We start from the raw sequence: 24660 nt of genomic DNA, 5'->3' as shown, positions 1-24660 counted from the left end.
ATTGACAAATGACAAGTTACCAACTACCATGTATCTCTATTACTCATTTTGCACCTCTTGGTTTCTATAGGTAGCCTTTTGGACTTAGAAATAAAACAATTTTTGTTACAGATTTGTTTGGTTAAGTTCCAGGTGTCTTTTGTATAAACTATGTGTATGTGTTTTATAGTGTTTTACTGCTTTCACTGTTTTTTTTATATGACCATGGAGATGGATACTTTGAGAAACACAAATACATCCATCATAGTGAGAAACTGCAGTCTTATCACCTTGGTTATTCTTTGCCATTTTCAACTGTAGTATCACTCACTGTTTTGAAGTATAACAATTTAATGCTGAATATACCAAACTTTGCAAGGCGCAGCAACTACAAAATTGGAAATAAAGTAATTAAGTATAGAATGCTCAGAATATTCTTTTAAATGATGCTATGGGGAAAATGCCATCTATAGAAATAACATCAATGGTTGTCGCTCTTAATCAGCCAAGCAAGATGAATACAAAAAGTAGCAGAGACTAATTAAGATACACTGTCGTAAACTTTCTTTCATAAAACCTTTACCTTTTTCAGTGGCTGCCACAATAATTACATTAGTTGTAAAAAATATCCAAGTGATTTCTCTGTTTGGTGTTGTGAAGGGACTGTTGTTCAGTCTTGTGTAGCTTAACTGTCCTTGGAGAATGCATAGGGTTCTGTTATGTTGTAAGTGAACTGATCACCATTTGTACAAAAGTGGGCTTTTAGAATTGCAAAAATGAAGTGAATGTTCCCTTGCCTTTTGTTTTCAAGTTTTCTCTTTATTATTGCTGTGGCAAGTTTACATGACTTGCAGCATGAAAGTCTTTCATGTCAAACTCTTTGAGGCTTATCATGAAGAGAGAAGGTCCTATACCTTTCACCATGAACTTTGGAAAGCTTTCTAGGTGCTGCTCAGAGGACCAGTAGGTTTGGATTAGCTCTTCCATGTTTTGACACACATGTGAAGGTGTTAATCACCTGGCTTACTGGTTTGCTTGTTTTTTGTTGTTGTTTTTTTCTTCTTCTTCATTTAATTGGAGTTATTTATTTGTCTCTGTTATTCCTGTGAAAGGCTTTATTTGGGAGTGATGAGGTGAAGGAGTAACCACAAGCATTAATTAATGAATTCTTCGCTGTGTTTTCAGTTCCCCTAAGTTCATTTATAATATTACAGAATGTGGAAAATAATTTAGAACTGATTTTGCTTGAATTGCATTCTGATCTAGGAATTTCTCTTTGTGTTTTTTGTTTTTTTTTTTTGCAGTACTGCATTCGTTGTTGAAAATTAAACCAAGATCTTGACAAATTATGCTGTGCTTTAAAAAGTAAACAAATAAATAAACAAAAAGCAAGCCTAATTCCAGGGAATTCATTTTATCTGATGGGTGATACTAAAATCTCAGAATGCTGCTTCTAGAGCTAATAAAAATATTTCTAAAGAAAAAGATAATTGATTGCCCACTGGCAGATTTTGCTGGCAAGTGTTGTGTTTGAATGACCCCCAGCCAAGTTGGAAAGTTAATTCAGCAAAAGATAGACACTGGTCTTTTTGAAAAGAGGAAAAGCCTGCAGATTATGCTTGGAGTCTTGTTGACGCCCTCATACTAATGACTGACAAAGGATCTTCTGGGTCAGCCAGAATTTAATTCAGTCAAACTATATTTAATTATACTGATTTATTATGCTGTTTGCATGTGTTCTCCCAGGACAAGAAAGGTAGTATTCTGAGAGTGTGTGAAGGGAGATTATCACCTTCCTTTGCAGAAAAAGCTCTGCAGTTTTGATAGACAGTTGCTAGAAGTTATGCTGTGGGGGGAGATGCAGGTGTGGAGACAAGGGATGGTATGCCAAAGAGATGGAATCAAAAAGTCAAGTGAAGGATGTCCCATACTCCTCTCTTTTGCACCGTTGATGTCTCACAATACAGAACTGTCTGTAGCAAACTAAAGTGAGAAACAGCGTTATAGTATGTGCCAGTCCTGTGAGAAAATAATGAACTTCAGCCCTTTTTGACCAGTACTCTTCACTGCATTCACCAGTACAAAGTTATCTCTCATGGGAGGTGTCACAGCCTAAGGGGAAGACTTTTATCATTTTTCCTTTTTTGGACATAGCAGTCATTTGCATTCTGGGCTTTGTTTCAAAGACAATTGAACAAAGATAGTGATCACTGTTTGTGCAGCTTACTGTGAATAGAAACCTTCCCCTTTGCTACCAGACAATGTTATCTGCATTTAAATGTCAGGCACCCTTCAGTGTGCACAAAAGCAAGGATGAGATAACACTGCCATTTGCCTATGCTGGAAACAGAGGGATGGCTCCAGGAGCAGGGTAGCAACACTTGCAGTGAAAGCCTTGGAGAGAACACCCACCCAAATTCCCCACAGAGTGCACTTCATGACAGGATCTGTTCTGTTGTAGGTTGTACTGAAGCTGTGACATGAGTCTTAAAACAGAGAAAATTCAGATTAATTACAAGTCTAAACCTAAAAAAAAAGAAGGTCTGTACTCTAGGCATGTTTGCTTCTCCTTGTGTTTCAGTTGCTCTCAAAGTGTCTCATTTCTTGTTCAAGTGAATAAGACAAAGTACTTTTATTGAAAACAAAAACAAATGAAGCCCACTCCACTCTTATGTTTAAAAAAGAAAAGAAAATTAAACATTTCTGGTAATGACAGTGAACTGATTGATTTTCATCCATCACCTCATCCTAAACAATATCTTTCTCTTTTCCCTTGCTTCATGAATAATTCTGTGACACCTTTCCTCCTGATGCATATACGCCCTAAAATGTTTCCAAGTTTTTATGTGTGAAATATGGAGAATGTTAGCATGGACAGTAATATGTATGCTAATACAGGTCTCCAATGGATTTCTGGCCCTGAAAGCAAGGGAACGAGGGTGGCCTTGCACTAACAACGCAGAAGAATAAGAGTCATAAGTCAAGGGATGCTGAAATTAAAAGGCTGCACCAGATCTGTATGTGCTCAGGCATACTTTTTGAGCTTGGTCTTCTACTTTGAAAATCCATAGGTGTTCTTAGATCAAGCTTTTTGCAGCAACAATACAGGCTAGAAAATGCTATTTCATGACAGTTTTTTCTTCTTAAAAAAAAACAAAACCCAAGTAGTTAACTCTGGAAGCTGATGAGGTATTGCTAAGTGCCTTAGGAATATATGGGAGTCCAGTTGTATCTTGATTTAGAGGGAGCACTGGGAAGCAAGTTTTAACACATACTCCAGCAATTATTAGGGCTGTATGTTGTTAATAACACTCTTCTGACAAAGACTTTGCAAAATTGGCTACTAAAATTATTGATTACTCTTATGTAATTTAATGTTTCACAGAAACATTAAATGAGAATGAGATGCTCCCTTCCTAAACTTGCATCATTTTGTAGAGTACTGCTCTTCATGTTATATGCAACCTTAAACTGGCCTGGTGTTGCAAACAAGAAGCAATTACAGTAACTCCAGTTATTCAGGTAATTCAAGCAGAGTTTCTGGAGTTGAGAATGTAACAATCAAAGAATGAACAACTCAAAAAAGCATTTAATTTTTATGTGACTATCTAAAAAAAAAAAAAAAAAAAGAGAAAAATAAAAGCAAACTTAAAAGGTAGGGGACCTAATTTCCTCTAACTGATGAGGATTTTTAGAGAGGATAAAGCTTCTGGTGGTGCATAGTTCACAAGCACTCATGGATCAAGAAACAACACATCAACAGAAATGTGAGAGACAAACAGCTCAGTGCTACTGTTGAGTTTTTACACACTACTTCCTTCTGTGTGCTGGAGTACAAATAAATATTTAGACATATTTAAATGTGATCCAGAGATCTGAGCCTTCAGAGATCTGGTCTTTGTATTCAACTGTACTGAACAATTCTGTTTCCTCTGCTTCGGGCCTCAATTTGCCAGTTGTTTACTTTTACTCTGATATAACACGTTGCATTATGGGTGAAGGTAAGGAGGAGGAAAGTTTTGTTCTGTAAGAGTGCAGAACAGGAATGCTGCTGTGGTGTTTCAGTCAAGTTGAACTAAATATTCTGGTTATTTTTTTGAACAAGTTATTTACAATTAAAATCAAGAACACAGAAGACCATCCTAGTTCAGTGTGAGAATTCTCCTGTAGGTGGGCTACTTGTACAGTATGATAAAATAATATGTTTCTGCTCTGGCACTGTTTGATTGAATATATCATGTAAGAACAAAGCAATTAGGTTAGCTTACATGTTAATTAGTTTGTTTTCTTTTTGTTTGATCTCTAAAGTCTTTTAACAAAGACGTGCTTTTAGAGGGGTTTAATTTCACTAATTAAAATCCCAATGTGCATACTGCAACACCTGCCTTCTAAGTGAAACCCTCCTGAATGAATACAAGCCCTCCAGTAGCTTGGGAGGATACTCACAAGGAACTCGTGCCCCAGAGGTCCCACAGCTTACAGGGTTTCATCTCCATATATAACTGAGAATTTGTTTTTAATAATTTATTGGCTTCTCTACCAGTGGCATTTTGCAAGTGGATGTATTGAGCAGAGTGGTATTCAGGGAAGAAGTGGAGGCTTTGGAAGGCTCATGGTTCCTGGGACCTGTGAAGCTCCCAGTCTTTTACACAAGGTGACAAATGCCTGGATAAATACTATTCTGCTTTGTTGGCTGGCACTATCCATAGAAAAGATCCAAATATTACTTTTGCTTTAACTGATCTTTGATAGCTTTTAGGCAGTTACTCTGAAAGGAAGTTTCTTTATTTCCTGTGTTCCTGCACTTTGTTTAGGATCAGTTTTGACTAGAATCCAGAAAGTTTATCTTATTTGTGAGAAATGTACATACTATTTACTAGCATTCTACTCTGCCAGAAGCTGTTGATCATGACATAACAGATTAGAAAGAAGTGAGTGGACTGAAGGAGATTATTTTTTATATATATCTTCTCACTTGAGAATGCCATTCTTCATTAGAAGTTTGAAGATTTCCCCTTGATAATTCATGACAAATAAAAATATAGGCATGTGCAGATAGTCACATAAACACAAGTATTCAACTGGCAAGAAAACACTATTTGCAACCACTGAGCCAGGAACTGCATGATTTTTTTTAGCAAACTTTACTAAATAATTGGTATAATTAATTAACATTCATGCAGAATTTCTCTTTTTGATTTGTTACTTATTTTTTAAACAATTTTTGAAGTCACTGTGCTGTTCAGGTTATTTGTCAGTGGAGACAGAACTTTTGGAAAGCGTTGATTACATAATGTTTCTTAGCTCTCTTTTTTAAGGATGGAAATGGAGTAGAACGCATGTTCTGGATTTCTTAATAAATCATGTCCCTAAATCCATTACATGCTTTCATTTGTTGATCACAAAAGAAGATTTAACATGAAATCTATTTCAACAATAACATTAGGTTCAAACTGTTTTATATGGTAACATAAAGTAGATGGAAAGTATTCAGGTATACTCTGAATTGAAACATAACTCTTTTCTCATTATTAAAACCATTAAACAGGACAATGACAAGTAAGAGGGATAAATTTGTTTAATCATGTACTTTCACCAACATGAAGGTCCATTTTGTTGATCCCACTGAAGATAATAAAATGATTTATTCACGCGGGAAGTTGTGTTCATAACAGTGTATTGTTCTGGGGACTGTGCAAAAATGTTAAGTGCTAGTAATTAAATTTAGGACTACTAGATGAAACTTTCTGAACCCACACAGATTTCTAAGTATGTAGCTGTCCTACCGGGCATTCCTTAAGTCAAGCAGATAAGATGGTATTGGTCCTCTTCCTCCTGGTTCCCAGTATTCACCTGTGATTTGCTCCTGCAGGCATAAGGGTGTTTTTTTTTTGTTTCTTTGTTTTGGTGTTTTTTTTGTTTTTTTTTTTTTTCTAATGGATGAATCTGTGTGTCTACAGCATTAAAACCTAATAGGGTGATTATTTAGATCTGTATCGGTTTTCAAGCACTGATGTAGCCTGAAGCCAGAGCAATTCTGTACCTGAACCCAATCCAGAAGGTGTTCCCTGAGTCACTCTCTTGGGCTGAAGGTGCCTCGAGGTTGGGATGCAAAGCAAGTGAGCTGAGTGGTGAAGCTATACTAAAATACTTTGTGTATTTTAGTAAATATCAATTAGACTCTTAAAACTGTTTGTTAGGTATCTCTGTTGAATCTTGCAACCAACATAAGGTACAGTGAGTTGCCTGATTGCTTCACAAAAAAAATTCTTAATGCTTAATAGTATAAAGATCAAGATATTATCTTGATCTACATCTTAGTACTGTGGTTGGGAACTTATTTTTAATTCAGTTTAAAGGTAAAGCTTATTTTGTTTGTATCTCAATTGGAGATTTAATACAAGTTACTGCTTGCATATATATATATATGAGTGCACCTATTTATTTATGTTTTCTTGTTAGTTGTAATACTCTATTTACTACTGCCGTGATACCACTTGAAATTAAATAAGCCCCACGGGTCTTTTCCAAACAGCTATTTGTTTGCACATAATCTGATCACTGCTTTGTGCTACATTATCTTAGTTGTATCATATTTAAATTTTCATAATAGACTCCAGAGGAGGAAAAGGACGAAGATCTCAAGTGTTCTGTTTTTGTGTGCTAGATCTGGGAATGTAAGCAGAGCTCTTGACTCCTGCAGAGAAAGAAAAGAAATGCTTGATGTGACCTTATATGAGATATACTTTAGCAAGAGCTGAAAAATGGAAAACTTTTTTTTTTTTTTCTTTTTAAATTTGACTCCATATTTCATGATTGCCAAGTTCTAGCCTAAAGGAAATCTTTATGGCTGTGATATAAGCCTTTGAAAGAAAAGGAATTATAATGGAAAAGGCTGACAGTCTTTTAACTTATAGAAGCACTAGCTATTACAGTTTGTGTGCACATTCATGTGTGGGTGCATAGTTTGATAATGACAGATACTGAATATCTTTTTTTCCAAAAGGCTGACCTCGAAAAGTCATAGCATCAGAGTACCAGTAAATGATATATGGTTCTAAAAGCTGTAAAATGTCAGACAACATGTACCTTATGACACAGTGCAGTTTAATTTTCTCAGTTGTCATCCCTTTAACTTTTGAAGCGTTCTCTGTTAGAACAGAAGTAATATTGAGAAATTGGGTGAGGAGGCTGGACAAGGTGAAGTGTAAAGATTTGATGCCATAAAATGCTAATATGGGTAATTAACCAAGTATTTATGTTAGGGTTATGTATTAATCTTCACAGTATTTCAACCCATTCATGGAACTGAGTGTGGAGTTTGGAAATTTTTTTCCTCCTTGACTGGAGTTTGAGAATGTTTACGTATCTAACAGCGAATTACTTGATGTGCCTATCGTGATACTTAGACACATGCCTTCAAAACTTTGTGCCTAGGTACTGCCAATTATAGAGCCTTCCCTTTTTCTGAAATAAATTTATTTATTTCAATTCTTAAGCATTTAGGATACATTTTTTCTGGTATAAAAGGCTATATGTTTCCTGATGGGGCACATTATAAACAAGTGATTTAGGGTATGTTTGTTTTGTTTTGTTTGTTTTCTGCTGAAATATTTATGAAGTTTGAACATATATGCATTTATATATGTGTATGTTTTTTATAACTGGTCATGTATATATATAATATGAATATATACAAATGTGATATTTTTAGACATGAATATATAGTGCTTCACACTCAAAATTGAAGACATATGATTTAAGACTTTCTCTGAGTCGCTGCTTCAGAAGATATGCCCGAGGTGTGTTCAGTTCTTCCCATTAAGGCTGGAGTCCTTTGCTCAGCTTGTAGAGCCTTCCTGATGCCCGCAGAGTTACATGTTCTCTTTTCTGTTAAGCTGGTATCAAGAAGTGCAGATTCTGCGGGACTTAGGCTAACTCTGATGTAGCAACATCTTGAGCACTGCTGATGAAAAGTAAGAAGATTAAACTCCGTGTAATCTGGGGATCTTTATGTAAGTGAAGTCCAAATTACCATAAGCTCTTCTAAACATTGATTTGTGGATCAGTAAGAAGGGAAAAATGACTAAAACTAGCTCAAGTTGCACATCTGTGGGTCTTTCTCTTTTACAGTAAAAACCCTTTAAAGATGCTTTGGAATGAGTAAACTATTCTTGTTTTACCTTATTAAGGGAAAGCAGCTTTGAAGCACAGTCATATCTATTCCTGAGTTAACACACAGTTACACTGGATTTATAGAGGCTATTAAAATGCTAAGAGTCACTGACTGATTATTTTAATGCTCTCTCACTATTTCATTGAAGATTAGTTTCGAAATTGAACTGCTCTGTCTTGTTGGTATTGCTGTTTTACTAAATGTGGATATTGTGTCTTATATATATATATATATATATATTTAAGCATTCAAAATGAAGAAATGTGTTTCTGGTAGTAAGTTGGTATGTACAGACAAAACAGAAACAAGGCAGTAAGCTCAGAATGCCACCAAGTTGCACAGGTTTGTACTCTTTATTCAATTTACAAAATTGTGACAGATTTTCTTTGGCTTTTAAAATCTTATGATTACATGAATTGTATTGACATTATGCTTACTTTTCTCTTTTACCAGTTGTGGTCCCTGTAGGTGTAACATGGAGCTGTACAGTTCCCCAGGCTTCAGGTTTACCCTGCTTGATCAATGTGAATTATGTTATTCTGTGGTATTCATCTAGAGGCATAGGCAGAGTTGCAACTACAACCTCTGTCAGACTTTGATCTTCATCAAACACCAAATGAGAATCACTTGTTATCTGGAAAGAAGTTGAGAGCAGCTTCCTCCCATCTTCTCAGTTGTAATTAATTTGCCACTCCAACCATGGTTCATTTCAGACTTTTCTGAAGAAAGCTGGCTTGTCTCTTGCCCAAGAATCTGACTGGGTTTCAAGCAAGCCTCAAGGCAAAAAATCCACAGTTATGCTTAGGGATCTGAAGTGATGTCTGTGTAGGATCATTCTTCAGGATACTTCTATATCAATAACATCCATACAAACTCTACTTGCAACCAAACCGTGATAAAGCAATAATTGGGTTGGGCCAGGACATTTCAGATGTGCTTTAATGCTGTTGAGTTCTGCTGCCTGGGAACATTTTGTGGTATAGTTTGATTAACTACTAGATACAGCTTCTCCAGCCTCAGAGGCACAGGTGTTGTGTGAACAAGCTGGAACAGCCAGTGATTAGCCCCAATCCCTGCTCCACACCATCATGGCAAAGGCTCCTCCTCACTGAGCAGCCACCCCTGCCCTGGGTGTATAACCATTACTCAACTGTAATCAAATACTGGCTCAAAACTATTTCTCTTTACTCAGTACAGCCCAGGTAAGCTGGATGTTTGGCCACTTTTGATAGAGAGACTTTCTAATTTTAGTAACAAGGTTTTTTTCTCTGTAAAATCTCCACTGTTGCTTTGAGATGCAGTGGATTACCATAGTAATAGACCACCTGGACATTGCTAATAAGGAATTCGATGAAATATCAGTTCTAAAATGAATTTTAGATGAGCTTTTTCCTCCAGCAAGTAAAAGGAGTTGTATTAGATCATGATTTTCAGAGATAAGTTGTACTCTACTCAGGTGGTTCAGAGGTACCATGCAACGCAAGCACTCACTGTGTGCCAGCTCTGAGCATCCATTTTGCTCAGATGCATCTGAGCATCATTTCTCAGTGGCAGATGAATTAGATTTAAACTTATAGCTGTGAGTTGTGATGTCTTACTATGGCTCTTTCCTTATTTTAGTTCTGTACTTGAAAAGTCAGTGCCTTTGTGTGTTGAGCAGTGTGAGATCAGCATATAGCCCAATTAAGTCATTGAAAGTATCTTCTTCAATTGAAATTAAGGCTTGCTGAAATTCAAGATTTATAGTTTATACTGAAACATTGCATTGCTTCCATGTAGCAGTGGATGATACTTCTCCAAGAGTGCTGTTGGTTTGTCCAGTAACATGGGAAGCTGCATATTGCTGTTGATGCCAAATTCTTCCTAGAATGTACTGTAAGAGATGCCTTCATGAAGATGGGGCTTTGGTGGGTCTCACCATATGAAGATGCAGAATATTATAAACAATATTTCATCTCCAAGTCTGCAGGTATTGGGCAGGAAAAAAAAAAAAAAAAAAAAAAAAAAAAAAAAAAGGACTTTGTTGTTTTGTGCTACTCAAATAGTGTGTTTTTTAGGCTTCATAAATTTTACTCAAGTGGAGATTTCAATTGTTTGAAAATGGCTTCGAGTTTTTTTTATAACCCCCTCCAGGGTGGCTTATATTGTGAAACTTCTGTTAAGAGATGATTTTCCTTTGCATGATTTGTACCTGAGGCTTCTTTAATAAAAGCTATGAATCAGTAATGGATTAATATCCCTCTGTCAACTGCACCTTTACCATCTGCTTCAGATTATTATTTTAAAAGACACAAACTATTCAATTCAGAAAGTTGTTTAAATATATTTTAAAAATTAAAATGCTGTAATTTAATTCTTGTGTCAGAGTATTGAAAACCCTATATTAGAAAAAATTATTTCCATTGGCTATAAGGGCACAAACTGTCTACGTCCTTTATTGGTCAGCTTCTTGACACACTGTCCCTAATGTACGTTACATAGCGTACAAAATATATATTAAAAATCATTAAAAATAATTTTAGAAGATATATATATTTTTTTCCATTTGTTGGCATGGCATTAGAAACTGTTTGTTATAAGAAATCACGTTCATCCCTTTTTGTGTGTGGTTATAATGAAACAAAAGTTAACTTGAAAGAATACTGCACTTAGAAGTCTTAAGTCTTTGTTCTTACAGAGGATGCCAGCACTTAAAATTCAGAATCAGTTTTGTTACATGTAAATTCCAATGGAGGAGAAAATTGGAAGTATACATTAAATGTACAAGCACAGAATCACAGAATTTTAAGGGCTGGAAGGGATTTCTAGAGGTCATGCAAAGCAGGCTACACACTTAGCTGTCCAGGTGGGTCTTGAATACCTCCAGAGAAGGAGAATCCACAACCTCCCTGGGCAGCCTGTTCCAGTGCTCCTTCACCCTTACTGCGAAGAGTTTCCTTTGCATATTGGTGCAGGAATTCCTATGCTCAAGTTTATGGCTGTTTCCCCTTGTCCTCTCCCCACAGACTGCTAAAAAGAGGATAATAATAATAATAATTGTTCTTACATATGCTAATGTATTTAATTATAGTGAATTTAGTACATATACAGGCATCATACATTACTGTTATAACCTTTTTGTAACTTACTACTTATTAATAAAACTCCATTGCACGGTGTAACAGCTTTCTCAGATTCATTCCCCATTAAGATTTGTCCTTTTTCCTACTGCTCAAAAATAAAATAGGTGCAACATTGAGGTTGTGATTACTTTCATGGCCATTTTAATTGCCATTCTGTTCTATCAAAATGTCAAGTAATCTGTTTTTTAATTTTTTTGGCACTGTACTGTTAAACTTTTGGCTAATTCTGGCTGGTTTTGGCTGATTGAATCCACAGTCTTTAGATCATAGAGGTGGCAGGGAACCTCTTCAGGTTCCTGGTCCATGCCTCAGCTCAAAGCAGGTCCGATTAGAGCAGCTTACTCAGGGCTCTTGTCCTATCATTATGAATATGTTTAAGGATGGAGGTTCCATGCATTCTCAGGTTCCTGGTTCTTGTGTTTGGCAGCCCTCATGGCAATAAGTGAGTAAATAAATAACATGATCCCTAATTGATTTCCTGTATTCTGGCTTCCATCATTTCCTTTTCATCCTCTTACTGCGCAGCCCCAAAGATTGTCTGGTCCCATCATGTCTGAACCTTCTCTCTGTGGGTATTGCTTTGTCCAGTGAGACTCCCTTTTCTTTCTCTTTGGAAAACTGGGCAGCATTTCAGCCTTTTCTCATTACTTGTGTGCTCCAGTGCCTTGTTGGTCTTGTTGATATGCTAGACAGTCTCCAGCATTGTGAAGTCTGACACATGCTCTGATATTAAAGGAAGATAATATGTACACAAAACAGGATTTCAGGCGTAAAAAGCAAAATGGTATTCCTTCTAAATCTTTCAAAATTTTTCGGTTGCCTTTAGTGGATTCTCAACTACAGCTTAATGTTTTTTGTTTTGTGTTCTGCTTATATGGCTTCAGTGGTAACTAAACTTAAGAGAGAGTACAGATGAATTAAATTTCAAATTCCAGTTTACAGAAGGTTATGTTCATCTTATGTCACTGGGCCAGCCTAGAAGACAGCATTTTTCTTTTAGTGATTTTCCTTTCTGTCTGAGTTTCTAAGTCAAAACATATGGAAGAACATGATTTAGCTTTTCAAAGTGCATACGAATTATCATTTTTCAGCACAACTGAAAGAAAATAGTCACAGCAGCCTTGCCCATAGGATATTTTGTTTCAAAATGTCTTTCTTCTGAAGAGCTTGGGATATCATGGTCCTAATTCCTGTAGAAAATAGGGAATTTCTAAATGCATATTTTATTGCTAACGCCATATGGTCTTGTGTGTATATAAGGGCCATTCATGCTAGCAGGCTCAAAAAGTGAATGTGTAATGTGTCTTTTAACATCACTTCTGTTAAAGAATGACAATTTATTTTCATTCTCATTTCAGTGTTGATCTTTCTGTTTTCTCTTTTTAGGAACCTGTCTTTGAAACTGTCAAAAGAGGTAGAACAAGGAGAAGCCAGGTATCCCTGTATTAGCCAGCTGGCTGGCAGCCCATCCATGGAGTGGCCTTTTACTGGTCTGGAAGAAGGCGGAGGCATTGAATCTTTGCCCTTCAGACTGATGCTGCAAGATTGCACAGCTGTAAAGACATTGCTACTGAAAATGAAGAGGGTTCTTCAGGAGGTAATTGCCCACTCATTTGTTAAATTAATAGCTTTCTGCATTAATGAGCTAAGCAGCAAAAGAAGGTCAGAAGAGTTTGTGAACTCGAAGTCTCATAATATGTTTTGAATATATGGAATTGATGCAGAAATATAAATAGCCCTGCCCCAGTGTGGTTAAAGTCAGAAAGTTTATACAATAGCAGAATGAGACAAACATATACTGCCATCTTGGTGTGCAGAGAATAAAGCTGATCTTGAGCTTTCACCTAAAAGGTGGTTGATTGATTTAGATCAAAACAAATTGTATTGTCTTTCTCTCATATTCTGGGGCTTTACAGTTTTCTTACTGCATTTGTTATTCAGTATGGAGTCGCATGCAGTTTATTCAGAGAAGAGATGAAAAAAGAAAATTGTTTGAAGTGGAAGTACTAAAGCTAAAGGTTACTCTCTTGGCCTTATAAATGGCACATGAAATCAGATTTCTTAGTTCATTATATTAATTTTAAGAGTGTTGACTTGTTCTGTTCTGCTACATTCTTCTGCTTCTCAAGTAGACTGCTGGTGTTGCTTTGAAAATCACCTTTTGCATTGTTTTTAGAATAAATCAAATCATTTTTGTGTTTGTTATTTTTTCTTTTTCTTTTTTTTCTTTTTTTCCAGCTGTGCAAATTTGACTCAGATAAGGTTATGACAAGTTTTCATCTTGATGTTAGTGCACTAGAGCATGCTTGTTCTTTGATAGCTACAAAAAATGTTTGTTTTTAATTTTATTTGTATCATTCATAGACTTTGCAGGATAACTTAGGTTCAGAGGATTCTAGGCAGATGCAAACCCTCTGCTCAAAGCGGGGCTGCCTTAAAATAGGTTGCTCAGAGCCTTGCTCATTTTACTCATCAGTACATTAATGGGGGTTCCTTAATGGAGCTTCTACAGCCTCTTGGGGCAACCATGCCAATATTTAACTACATCATTTCAAGCTTGCAATACTTAAGATATATTCAGAATTTCTGCTGATGCAGCTTCATCACATGAGGAACTGACATTTGTCTGAGACACTTAAATAAAGCTTTAATAAGCTTTCTTTTTCTTTTTTTTTTCTTTTTTTCCTCCCACTATTCACTTCCTAATCATTTGTATCAGCCAGTTGTTCCACTGTCTGAAGATGTTTATCAGCAGTTTTGTCATACTAGTTGTCCATTAGCCCTCCTAAATGGCAAGTTTCTACTATGTGCTGAGACCTGTGCCATTCACTTTCCCTCAGTTCACAAGGAACTTTATGCTATTGAGCTTCCCAATGGATTTCTGTTTTGCTGAATACAGAACTGAAATAATTAATCCTCAGTCAGTTCTTGCTCATGGAATGTAGGGATATGGAGTGGATTTAAGTGTTCCTGTCCACTGAGCAGGATTTGTGACCACATTAAAAATGCAAATAAATATTAAGGATTGTAATATTACAAGGCATATCAGTTGTACTTCATCTGGTTGCATTGGTAGCATATTGTGTGACTATTAATAATGCTTAGCTTAAAATCATTTATACCTTAAGGATAAGGATAACCGTTTTACTTTTGACTAACAAGTTCCATTACGCTTGTTTATGACTCTCTTGAGATTTTCTACATGACAGTATATTGTACTTTCTCAAACTTATTATTTAAAAGCATTCATCACATGATTTGCACAAAAGGAACTCAAGGTATTTAATATACCTGAGTTACGGACTCCTTCCTATGTAATTCATACTGATTTTATTTTATTTTTTCTTATTCACTGAATCTCTCACTTCTTCCTTTCTGCCATATAATTTCTGTCTTCCCATCTGACTATAATACAATGCAAAACATAATCCTGTCTTTCTACTTTTCTTTTTGTCTTGCCTTCCTTATGAAATCAAAACAGCCTTTTGCTTGGGTATTGTGTATATGCCGTGCTTATATAATAAGTATGTGCTGTAATTTATCTCCCTATTTTTTTCAGCACTTTTGAGGTGCTGAATAATGATTTTGAGATAGAATATCTTACTAGTGGTACCAGTTGTTCCAGTACAAAGCTGAGTTGGTTAGAAAGAATTAATCAATCTTTTGATTATTTAAACTCATTTTGCTTCCTTGAGTTGTTATTTGTATCTTGGTTGTTTTTGTTGTTGCTTTAAAATAAATAAATAAGTGATTTGTAATAATAGCAGTGATAGCTGTATAGTGAAATAATAGCAGAAATGATATGGGGAATGCTGCAAAATAGCATAATTGCTTAGATTTCATATCTCTGTAAAAGAGTTAGCAAATCTGTTCACTATACAATGGGTATCACTCTTGGTAACACTGTAGGAGAACAGTAACGAGAAAATGTTCACAGAAAATGTTATAAACACTCTAAAGTTATAGGAAATGAGACAAAAATTGAGTATGATTCAAAAGAATACAAGTAGCCTGGTTTGAACGGTGTCAGCAACTAAAGAAGAGATGACTTTGAAAGGTATAAAAAAATTGGTATTGGAGTGACACAACTTTATTATCTTCAGAAATACAGGCATTTATATATTTATGTCACTTTTAAATTATTAGTGGGAGATTCCAGGCAAATATAATTCCATCAAATTGAAACATCTGATGGAAGAATCTGACAAATAATTCATCTGAGCATATGTGGCAAGCAGTTTCCATGGAGAAGGCATCTTACTTCCATTCTAACTAGATGTAATCTCTTTTTCCAAAAAGCACTTTCGCCCCAACTAATATTATAAATCAAACTCAGTGCAGTAAAGAATTAAAACACAGAAAAGAAATATTTGTTCCTTATCTCTGAACTCTCATCTATTTTTAGTCTTAGGCGAATGTAGTGTTTGTCAGGTTTATACAGAATAGGAGTGAAATATTTTTTACCTGAAATAGTAAAAAATAATTATTTTTAAAATTAATAATAGATCAAATGTTTTCATCCACTTTTAAAAATATAAAATCATACAGTCTATGTTTGAAAAATGGTACAATTTATCAGAAGATAAAAGCTGTAGTTTTTCTCTTTTATAGCTGATGTTTTCTAGAGAAGAACTAATTACAGGAGTATATACCTCTATTGAACAACCACTTCCGACTACTAACTTAATTATGATCTGCCAAAATGTAGTACTATTTAAAAATATATATAATTATTTTGTTGTTGCAGTTGTTTGTAATTGAGCAGTCGATACTGAAAAGCTGAATGCAATATATGCTGTACTGCATTGCAGATTTACAAAGCTGTGAGTTTAGCTTCTTTTTAGTCTTATTATGAGAAGGGAAATTGATGACTTGGCAGTAACTTGCAAGATTGAGAATGTTATTAGGGTAATGTATTTAGTAAAAGACTAATGAATGATTGTTCGATTAAAATAATTAATTACAGATTCACTTTCAGTGCAGAAACCTTGAAAATGTCAAATAGTAATTCTCTGTATCTTTGGCTATGTAAGTCTCATAAATGTTTTGAGAACTTTACTGAACAAAGCTGAAGATAGACCGGAGAACCAGGGCACGAGGAAACTCAGTGATGCAGCAGAAGTGAATCAAGAAAGTTTTTCTGAATCCATTCAGCAGCTTTATTGTGGATGTTCTATTCCTGACAGGGAATTTTGTAATAAGTGGGCTAGCCAAAACCTGCAAAGTTAAAGAAGTATTTTGAAAAAGCATTAGCAGAATTAGCAACACAGCTTGATAAAAGCCATTTCCTAATATAAGACAATATAGGCTGTCATGCAACCCGTCTGTGATTTGCAGATATTTCTTGGTCTTCATTTTCTTTCCACTTCAGTCTATTGAACTATTTTTCGTTCACTTGTTAATTTGTCTTTTGTTCGCTTTTTTGTTAGTTTTGTCCTGATGGTGTCTACCTGGTGCTGACTTCTTTTCAGTAATAATTCCATGCATTCAAAAATAAAAATTGGTAGGTTTGTCCTCCACTTAGGAATGGATTCTTTGATTTCAGATGGGCTTCTTTGCTCTGAACTTGCTTCTGATTCAGAAGAAGATATTGCCTTTCCTCTTCCATATGCTCTGCTTATTTTCTATGTTTTATTACATTTTAGACCGTATATTGTTTGCATACCATCAGTCAGCATCTTAAAATTAAAACTGTAGATTGTTTGTTAGTTATTGCTACTAACACTAATAAATATGTAATGATGTATACCTAGTAACTTTCCCAAACTACATAGGATGCTCTGAAAGTAATACTTCCTATTTATTTCCGTGGAAACAACAAAAGATACAAAGAGTACTATAACACTATTTGATAGAGCAAATTCTCAGCTACAGAACACTTCTTTTCAACAGTTGCTACCATTAGCTATGCATTTGTGCAAGCAATTGACAAGAATCTGCAAGCCATGTTCATAACAATCTGCATCAGTGGAGGTGACTCACTGTCAGCACTGCTCAAATGTACCACCTACCACGTCACTGTACTCACATCCACTGTTTGATCTCCATAAATGTTCTGCAGGCGTCAGTGAATGTTGATACGAGCAATTTTTTCTGCATGGAGGAATTAAATTCCACACCTTTGCTTCGTATGCACTTCCATGTTAGGCAGCGTTCTGTCAGACTGCTCCTCTGCTGCCATCTGTCACATGACTACAAGACAGAATGGAATATTGGTAGGAAGGTTCAACCTCTATTGCCATACCAACAACACTCGCCTCTGATGTCATAGGGCCATAATAAAAAAAATAGGAGGCATTACTTTCAGAGCATTCATCATATATTTTTTTCTATGTCAAATGAAACCTGGGATATTTCCATCTATTACCTTTTAATGGTTTGAGCAATAGCTAACAGAGAGAATATCAAAGGGTGGCTAATTGAGGGGACATTTAAGGGCTTGGCCTTTCTTGAAATCATTGGCAGAACATTTCCAGCAGAGACATGTGCAGAAAACTATTTGCAGTTTTGTGCCTGGCAAGAGAGGGTCTTTATGCTGAAACCAGCATGGTGGAAAAAACATGACTGTTTTGGGAAAGAATCAGTTGAGTCAGTGGTGATGGGTTGCTGTTCAAAGTTTAGATGTTGAGTGCATTGAATAATTTGGGCTGAAACTGAATGTCCCAGCTTCAAGAAAACTTGCCAACATTTCGGCCTGTTTCTACACATCATGTGTTACCTATATGCTCTATGATATAAATAGAATTTCAACATATAATTACACTTCTGTTTATTTTTATGAGGGTATCAAAACCGACCGTATTGGCTACTAATCCTGAAAATTAAGACACTTTGTCAATGTTTTTGTGTAATTTTGAATATAAATTATTCAGTGCTGTGCCAGGCTTCTTTCACTGCTCTGCAAAACACTGTGCAGGCCATGGAGCTTTAGAAATTGAAGCTAATTGCTACTATTAGGAGCAGGAATAAGTCACTCTGGACATATATTGCATTCTGTGTTTTACTAATTAATCATTTATTTTACTGAGGGAAATTGCAGCTGTCTGTGGCTATCATTAAAATGTAATGTGTCCAATACAGTGTTTTTAGATTGTGTTTGAAAAATTAGAACTTTGGAAAATTATGTCAGAATGACTGTGAAAAAGGCTATGACACTTGCCTGAGATTTGGGGGACAAAGTCAAACCATTCAGTCTGCAATTAGCTTGTCAGATATCACTGGCTACATTACTTGTCCCCATGCATCTTTCACCTCATCAGTGAAATAAACATAATTATAGAGTCCTTTTTAATACTGCACTTGCAGTCTACCAATGGAAAACAGTAAAAGATAGCTGAGAGTTATTTGCAATATTTTGCAGTCTGATTACCAGGAAATATAGAATAGGCCTTGGACGGTGTTTTTTTTAAGGATATTAAAGTATATTCTGCAGTGCACTATGAAATGTACTGCATTTACTGATATTGTTTGTTTGCCACTTTGGAAGCAATTGCAAGTGCAATAAACTATAAAATACTGCAGATTTTCTTCCTTTAAATAAGTCTATAATTAACCAGTGTAGCATTACTGATGTATTCAACAACTGCACTTAACACAGTCCCTTTTATCAAGTAATTAATGCTGGGAATTATTAATTCCTTCATTTCATGGTTTGTTGACATTGCATATACCCATATATTTAAATAACGAATGATAAAAATGTACTAGATTAAGTGAGAGGATTTAACTTTATTGTATTAAAAGACTTTTTAACTTGCAAATATCCACTGACATACCCTTGTCCAGATGCTTGCTCTGTGTATTCTGCTACCTTATCTCAGGGTAGCTGTTGATATTGGAAGTCAATGCATATAATTGGGTGTTCTCTTTGGCAGCAAAGATGCTTAATTTTAAGATAATCCACTAAAAGTTATTTAATATTAACAAACATAGCCAATATTTGTTATTTGTTATTTTGCTAGACGTTATTAAGTATCTTGTAGGGTACCTGCTTTAGCGAGGGGGTTGAACTCCATGATCTCTTGAGGTTCCTTCCAACTCCTGCAGTTCTGTGATTATGTGAAAATACAAGTAAACAAGTACATATATATATATATATGATATATGATATATCTTATATCGTATATATATATATATATATTTTTTTTTTTTCTGCCAATATTTTTAAGGCAAGTAATAGAGGCAAATATTGGCTCCAGCATTGATGTGTCTGCTGAATCTAACAAAGACAGTACTCCGAAATAGGTGATAATACTGTAAATCCAGTGCCAATCCTGTAGTGTTTCTTAGCCAAATAATTTTAGTTCAAATATTAAAAAAAAAAAGTAAAATGCTAGAGGACCAGCATAGTATTTCAGTGCAAGTAAAGCTGATTTCAGTGTGTGCAAAGTTGAAAATTTTAACCATTGTCTGAGGAGACATGGGAAAATCAATTACTGGGCAAATCAGGGCATGTTTTTCACTGATTCATTTGGGAGTCTTCATGATAGAGGCTGGGCAATTGTGGGAGAGAGTTGAGGGGTTAAGATGAATGTTCCATATGCCTATATATACTTTACTCCTGACCATGTTAATTTGCTGACAAACTAATGAAGGTGAGTTTACAGGCAGAGAGTGGCACGCAGCTCTGGAGCCCTATGGGGTCACACTAGTCTTGGCTGTATGAAGTGGTGCTCTGAAATGACCCAACTTGGTGACCAATTCATGCTCACACTCATTATGAATTTCTTTTGCAGGCCACATTCAAAGTGTTTTTGAACCACGTTTGAGGTGAATTTCAAATGAATGCACTTTTTAATTCTTTAGTATTGAAAATTGAAAATTGGTCTTTCCACTTTATGTTGTTTGTTCTGCTGCTTACCTAGTGGCTTAGTCTTTGTAGACTACTTTTGTCTATGTCATGCAGCCTTATTGAAGCTAGAAAGGAGATTCACAAGGAAGCTCCTTGTTTTCCCATGAACAGATGATATTGGTGCACATGTTCAATCTATGTATTTAGCAGGCAAGTGAATGGCTTCTTTCTTGGATTTTGGCATTAAATATCTCCTGTGGTTCCCCAGATGAAGCATTTTCATGACACTGTGATGTGCTTTAGGTAAGCATTAATTAGCATAGTGCACTGTACCACCATCCTCAACTACCAAGACTTAACAGCACCTTATGGAGAAGCATGAGAAATACTACCCCATAAATACCTAATTTTACAGCATCAGCAATTCTGTGCAATTTGTGATGAACTTGTGGATGAAGGCCAGAAAGTTATAAAGTTTGTAAAAAAAAACAGTGTCGTTTTCCTACTAAGTACTTGAGTTTGATCAATTGCCATGGGTCAGTCAGCTAAATCCCATCTGACCATTCTTGGCAATGTAGCTGATCACACCAGTTACATTTTCTGATACATCTGCAAATATTGAAATGTGCATTGCTAGATAATGAGCAAGCAATAGAAGCAATTCAGAATGTGTGTTGAATAAACTGATTATATTCAGTCATTTGAAAGAGCTTTTGAGTTATTTTTAGGTAAATAGCACATTTAGGACAGGTTTTAGAGTTTCCAGTAAGAAAACAATGCTCACAGATCTAACAAGGTTTCCAGTGAATTACCCATTTGTATTCAAGATGCGCAGTAATGTCATTTCCTACAAATTTACTGAGATTGTAATAAAAAGTAAAATGAAAAATAGATTGAGTTGATATGAAAATAACAATTCGTCAAACAGCTTTTCCAAAGAGGCATTTATTATGAGACTTACTGATGGTGCCATTAATCTGAAGTCCAGTAGGTCCAAACCAAAAAGATTTTCCAAGTTGAAACCGTCAACTTCTGAAGTTTCTCTAAGATTTTTTCTTCCTCACAGTAAGTTTCAGAGGCTTCCTGATATGAAAAAATAATTGGTTATACGGACAAAGTAAAACTGATATTGAGCAACTGCTGCCATAGACGGATGTAGAAAAAAAAGAGAAATGCAATAGAGGAAAAGGTAGGCCTAGTTTTTAGGGAACAGAATGCCAACTGTGCATGTGTAGCTACTCATGTAAATATTTATGTTTGTAGCTTATAGATATCTTGGAAGAATTTAATTTTAATCTCCTAATTAATTATCACTTAAGCTTGATAAGCCAGAGTTTATGAAAAAAGCCCTAGTGTAATTTCATGAGAAATTCTCACGGTTCACAGCATGGATCTTGGCATTATTCTGTGCTGCAGATTTATTTAATGTTTTCTTTATACAGAGCATACCTTTATTTTTTAGTCCAGGTTATCAGAACAGTGCTTATTATTTTCGTAGAGGAATAAATAAAATATATAAAAATTGTTGGTCTACCATGCTTATGTAAACTAATGATTTTGGTCATGGTAATAGAGAGGATTCTTTGCAGTCTGGCTTGACTTCATTTTGTGAAGGTAAAAGGTGACACGATGATTCTCAGTGACAGAAACATTTATAGGAAGAGGGTTTAGAAATCACATGTCAGGGACATAAACTTGTTTTTGGAATTGTCCACCTAGGTCCGTGTTTCTTATAAACACATAGTGTATAGAAAGTGGAAGTGCATATTGCCAACAGTCTATTTTTTTAAATTAAGTTGAAAACTTTCCTTTGACAATGACTTCTTGTACCCCCTTTAAGCAGAATTGAGATAACTAGAATGAATGTCTGACCAAGGATCACCTGCGTTCTAGGATTTTTCTTTCGTATGTGGCTCTGTTTCTCCTGCTCATACTGGTCAAGTCATTTGTATGAGGAAAATACCTCTTAGGTCACATCTAAACAATGTTTCTGTGGAAAAAGAGAACCGGGTTTCTATTACTTGCCACCTATGCAAAATGTCTTCTAACACTGCTCATCACTTGATTTAAACTTTCTTATGGATTTAGCTCAGTGTTGAAATAAATGCATTGTTCTCATTTTTTCTTTTAACAAGACCAGTATATAAATAGATGTGTAGCGAATGTTCTGGAGCATATTAGTTGAATGATGAATTTTATCTTTTATCTTATGTAGCTTTTCTTTCACCATGGTAACAATTTAGAGTTTCATTCTATTTTCTATAGAACAAAGACAGAAATGAACCTTTTTGAAATGCTGACAACTGAAAATAAGCATTCTTATAGAGCTGTTTCAGGGTTTCAGGACAATCAAAATCTTCTTAGACATAAAAGTATTTTCCACTCATATCTGCTTTTGGGGAGATGCAGTACCAACAGTGATTAATAGCTTTATTCATGTGTGTCATTCAGGAAGGCATTTTGTGCAAGGTACATCTAAAAAAAAACTTCATTGCATCCATCTTGTTTTTAATATGAAATTTCAAGTTCTGGCTGTGCTTTAACATATGGTTGTGCAAAGGAGGCAAAGACACAAAATAGGAACAGGAGAAAATCAGTGAATTAAGAACTGAATGTGTGCAATAGAATGCTACTTCTCTGGAAAGGCAGTTGTTTGAGCTAGTCTGGCACCCTGACAGGCCTGTTTCTGTATTTGCTGTTTGCTGAAGCAAGTAATTTATCCTGACAGTAACTTTGCCAGCACTGCAAGAATCCTATTTCACTAAGATTAACAGCTTCGCCCTTGTTTCTAAGAACAAATATGCTTTATTCCTTGTTTCTGGATCTCCTTGTCATCTGTCTTGCTGATCTTGCTGTGTTTTCAGTATGCATTTTTTCGCAAGAGGTTTGTCGTTTTTTTTGTCGTTTTTTGTTTGTTTTTGTTTTTTTTTGTGTAATAAAAAATTAATAATGTCTACTAACTGGGCTTTTTAGCTTTCTTAAAGTCTTTTTGTTGTTGTTTTTCTTTACACACAGCAACTTTGAACCTCTTGTCTACTACCCTACTTACTGTCAGTGTTAACACTTCGATCATTTTCACATACTGAGAACTAATTTTTTTTTCTCCTTAATGCTACGTTTCAGTGGAAGAATGTGAAAACTTCAATCACAACAGGATGTGAAAACACAAAGACCTGAGATAGGGTGAGGGTCCTAGGTTCCAGGAGCCAAAATTCAAAGTATTTATTTACTGACTAATGAAATTCTCAAATTATCCCTGTGAAATATTGGGTTTCAGTGAGATGTGTACAAATGTATCAAGGTCTGAAAAGTGTAACATTTAATTGATCCATTTTGTCTTCACATTTGCAATTAATATGCAAGTCTTCCTCAAGCCACTGACTGAGTAATCAAGATCTGCAGTGCTTGAAAGCGCTGCAGTTTGTCTGCCCTGTGCCTTGTCCTGTGTGTGCCAAGACACTTAGGAAAAACAATCAGGAAACCCAAAAGGAAAGAAAACAGTTACATAGCCTGCCTTGAAAATCTGCATAATGGTCTCAACTGTGGTTCTAATAAGCTGTTGTGACACCTGGGAATTTTGCTATGGTCTTCTTGTCAGATTAGCTGAATGGTACCTAAAATGAATGGAAAATGAAGTGGATAGCACAGGAGAAAGAGTACAGTGGAAATTCTGTAAGTATACTTTGGCCCATGGTTTAATTCAAGCTCTTCTTCTTTGTCACCACTGAAGTAACAAGTTGACTTTTTTTGAAGAAAAAAATATATTAGAAGTGGAGAAGAAGAAAAGCATTTATGTAATAAGCAGTATTTATGCTATGTTAGGGGGATGCTTGTGGTGAAATAGTGAGACTTAATGAACTGCATGGAGACCTTGTGCAACAACCACCTAGTAGGGCCTGTAGAGCTCAGCTGGATGAATCATGAAAGCTGGACCATGACATAAAATAAGTGAGGTGAGGCACAGTATGCACTTGCACTGAGGAAACCTCTCACCCCATTCTTACATCTACACCAAATGCATAGATAGACTGTTTTGGTAATGATGACTTTTTTTTTTTGCATGTAATATTAGATAATGGACTTAAACCAGTGATTGTGGTGCTTCAGTTTCTGCTGTAGTAGACAAGGTAAAATTATGACTCTATGAATTTGCAGTTATAATCATTTATAATACTTTCTTCTCTCTACAAAAGTACTTCAAAAACAAACAAACAAACAAACAAAAACACACACAGAAGATCTAATTTAAATTTTGAGAGCTAAGCATCTTAACAGCTTGACTCACACAAGGCAGTTGAAAGCAAAGAGATGCTCCCGTGTCTGTATGGTGCTGAGAAGTGGTTCATTTGCAGCTCCATTCTTTACATGCTAACAATGAATAGTGTAGTCATTAGTTTTATTTTTAAAATTTAGATGTATTTTCATTTATATATGTATATCTTGTGATATATTATTCTACCTGTTTCAATTGTCTTGTCTATGAAAAGATACTTGTCTGTAAAAATCAAAAAGTTTTGTCACCGATGCAACTATCTTTGAATAATTCTAGCATGGAAGTGGTACAGTACAAGTTAAGTCAAGCTATTTCTGGA

The 24660-nt window shown here is 35.5% G+C and overlaps 1 protein-coding gene across 6 annotated transcripts in view; it reads left to right on the top strand.

The window, feature by feature from the left end:
• Positions 1 to 24660, top strand: part of CCSER1 (coiled-coil serine rich protein 1) — a 585787-nt gene that overhangs the window by 236954 nt on the left and 324173 nt on the right. For all 6 annotated transcript variants that reach the window (XM_072336461.1, XM_072336462.1, XM_072336463.1 and 3 more), the window contains exon 6: positions 12664 to 12874. In XM_072336461.1, the coding sequence (XP_072192562.1) occupies positions 12664 to 12874 (211 nt within the window). The remainder of the gene's footprint in view (positions 1 to 12663; positions 12875 to 24660) is intronic.

Source organism: Excalfactoria chinensis, chromosome 4 (assembly GCF_039878825.1).
Source record: "Excalfactoria chinensis isolate bCotChi1 chromosome 4, bCotChi1.hap2, whole genome shotgun sequence".
Taxonomy (NCBI): domain Eukaryota; kingdom Metazoa; phylum Chordata; class Aves; order Galliformes; family Phasianidae; genus Excalfactoria; species Excalfactoria chinensis.
This window is presented reverse-complemented; position numbering and strand designations above follow the sequence as displayed.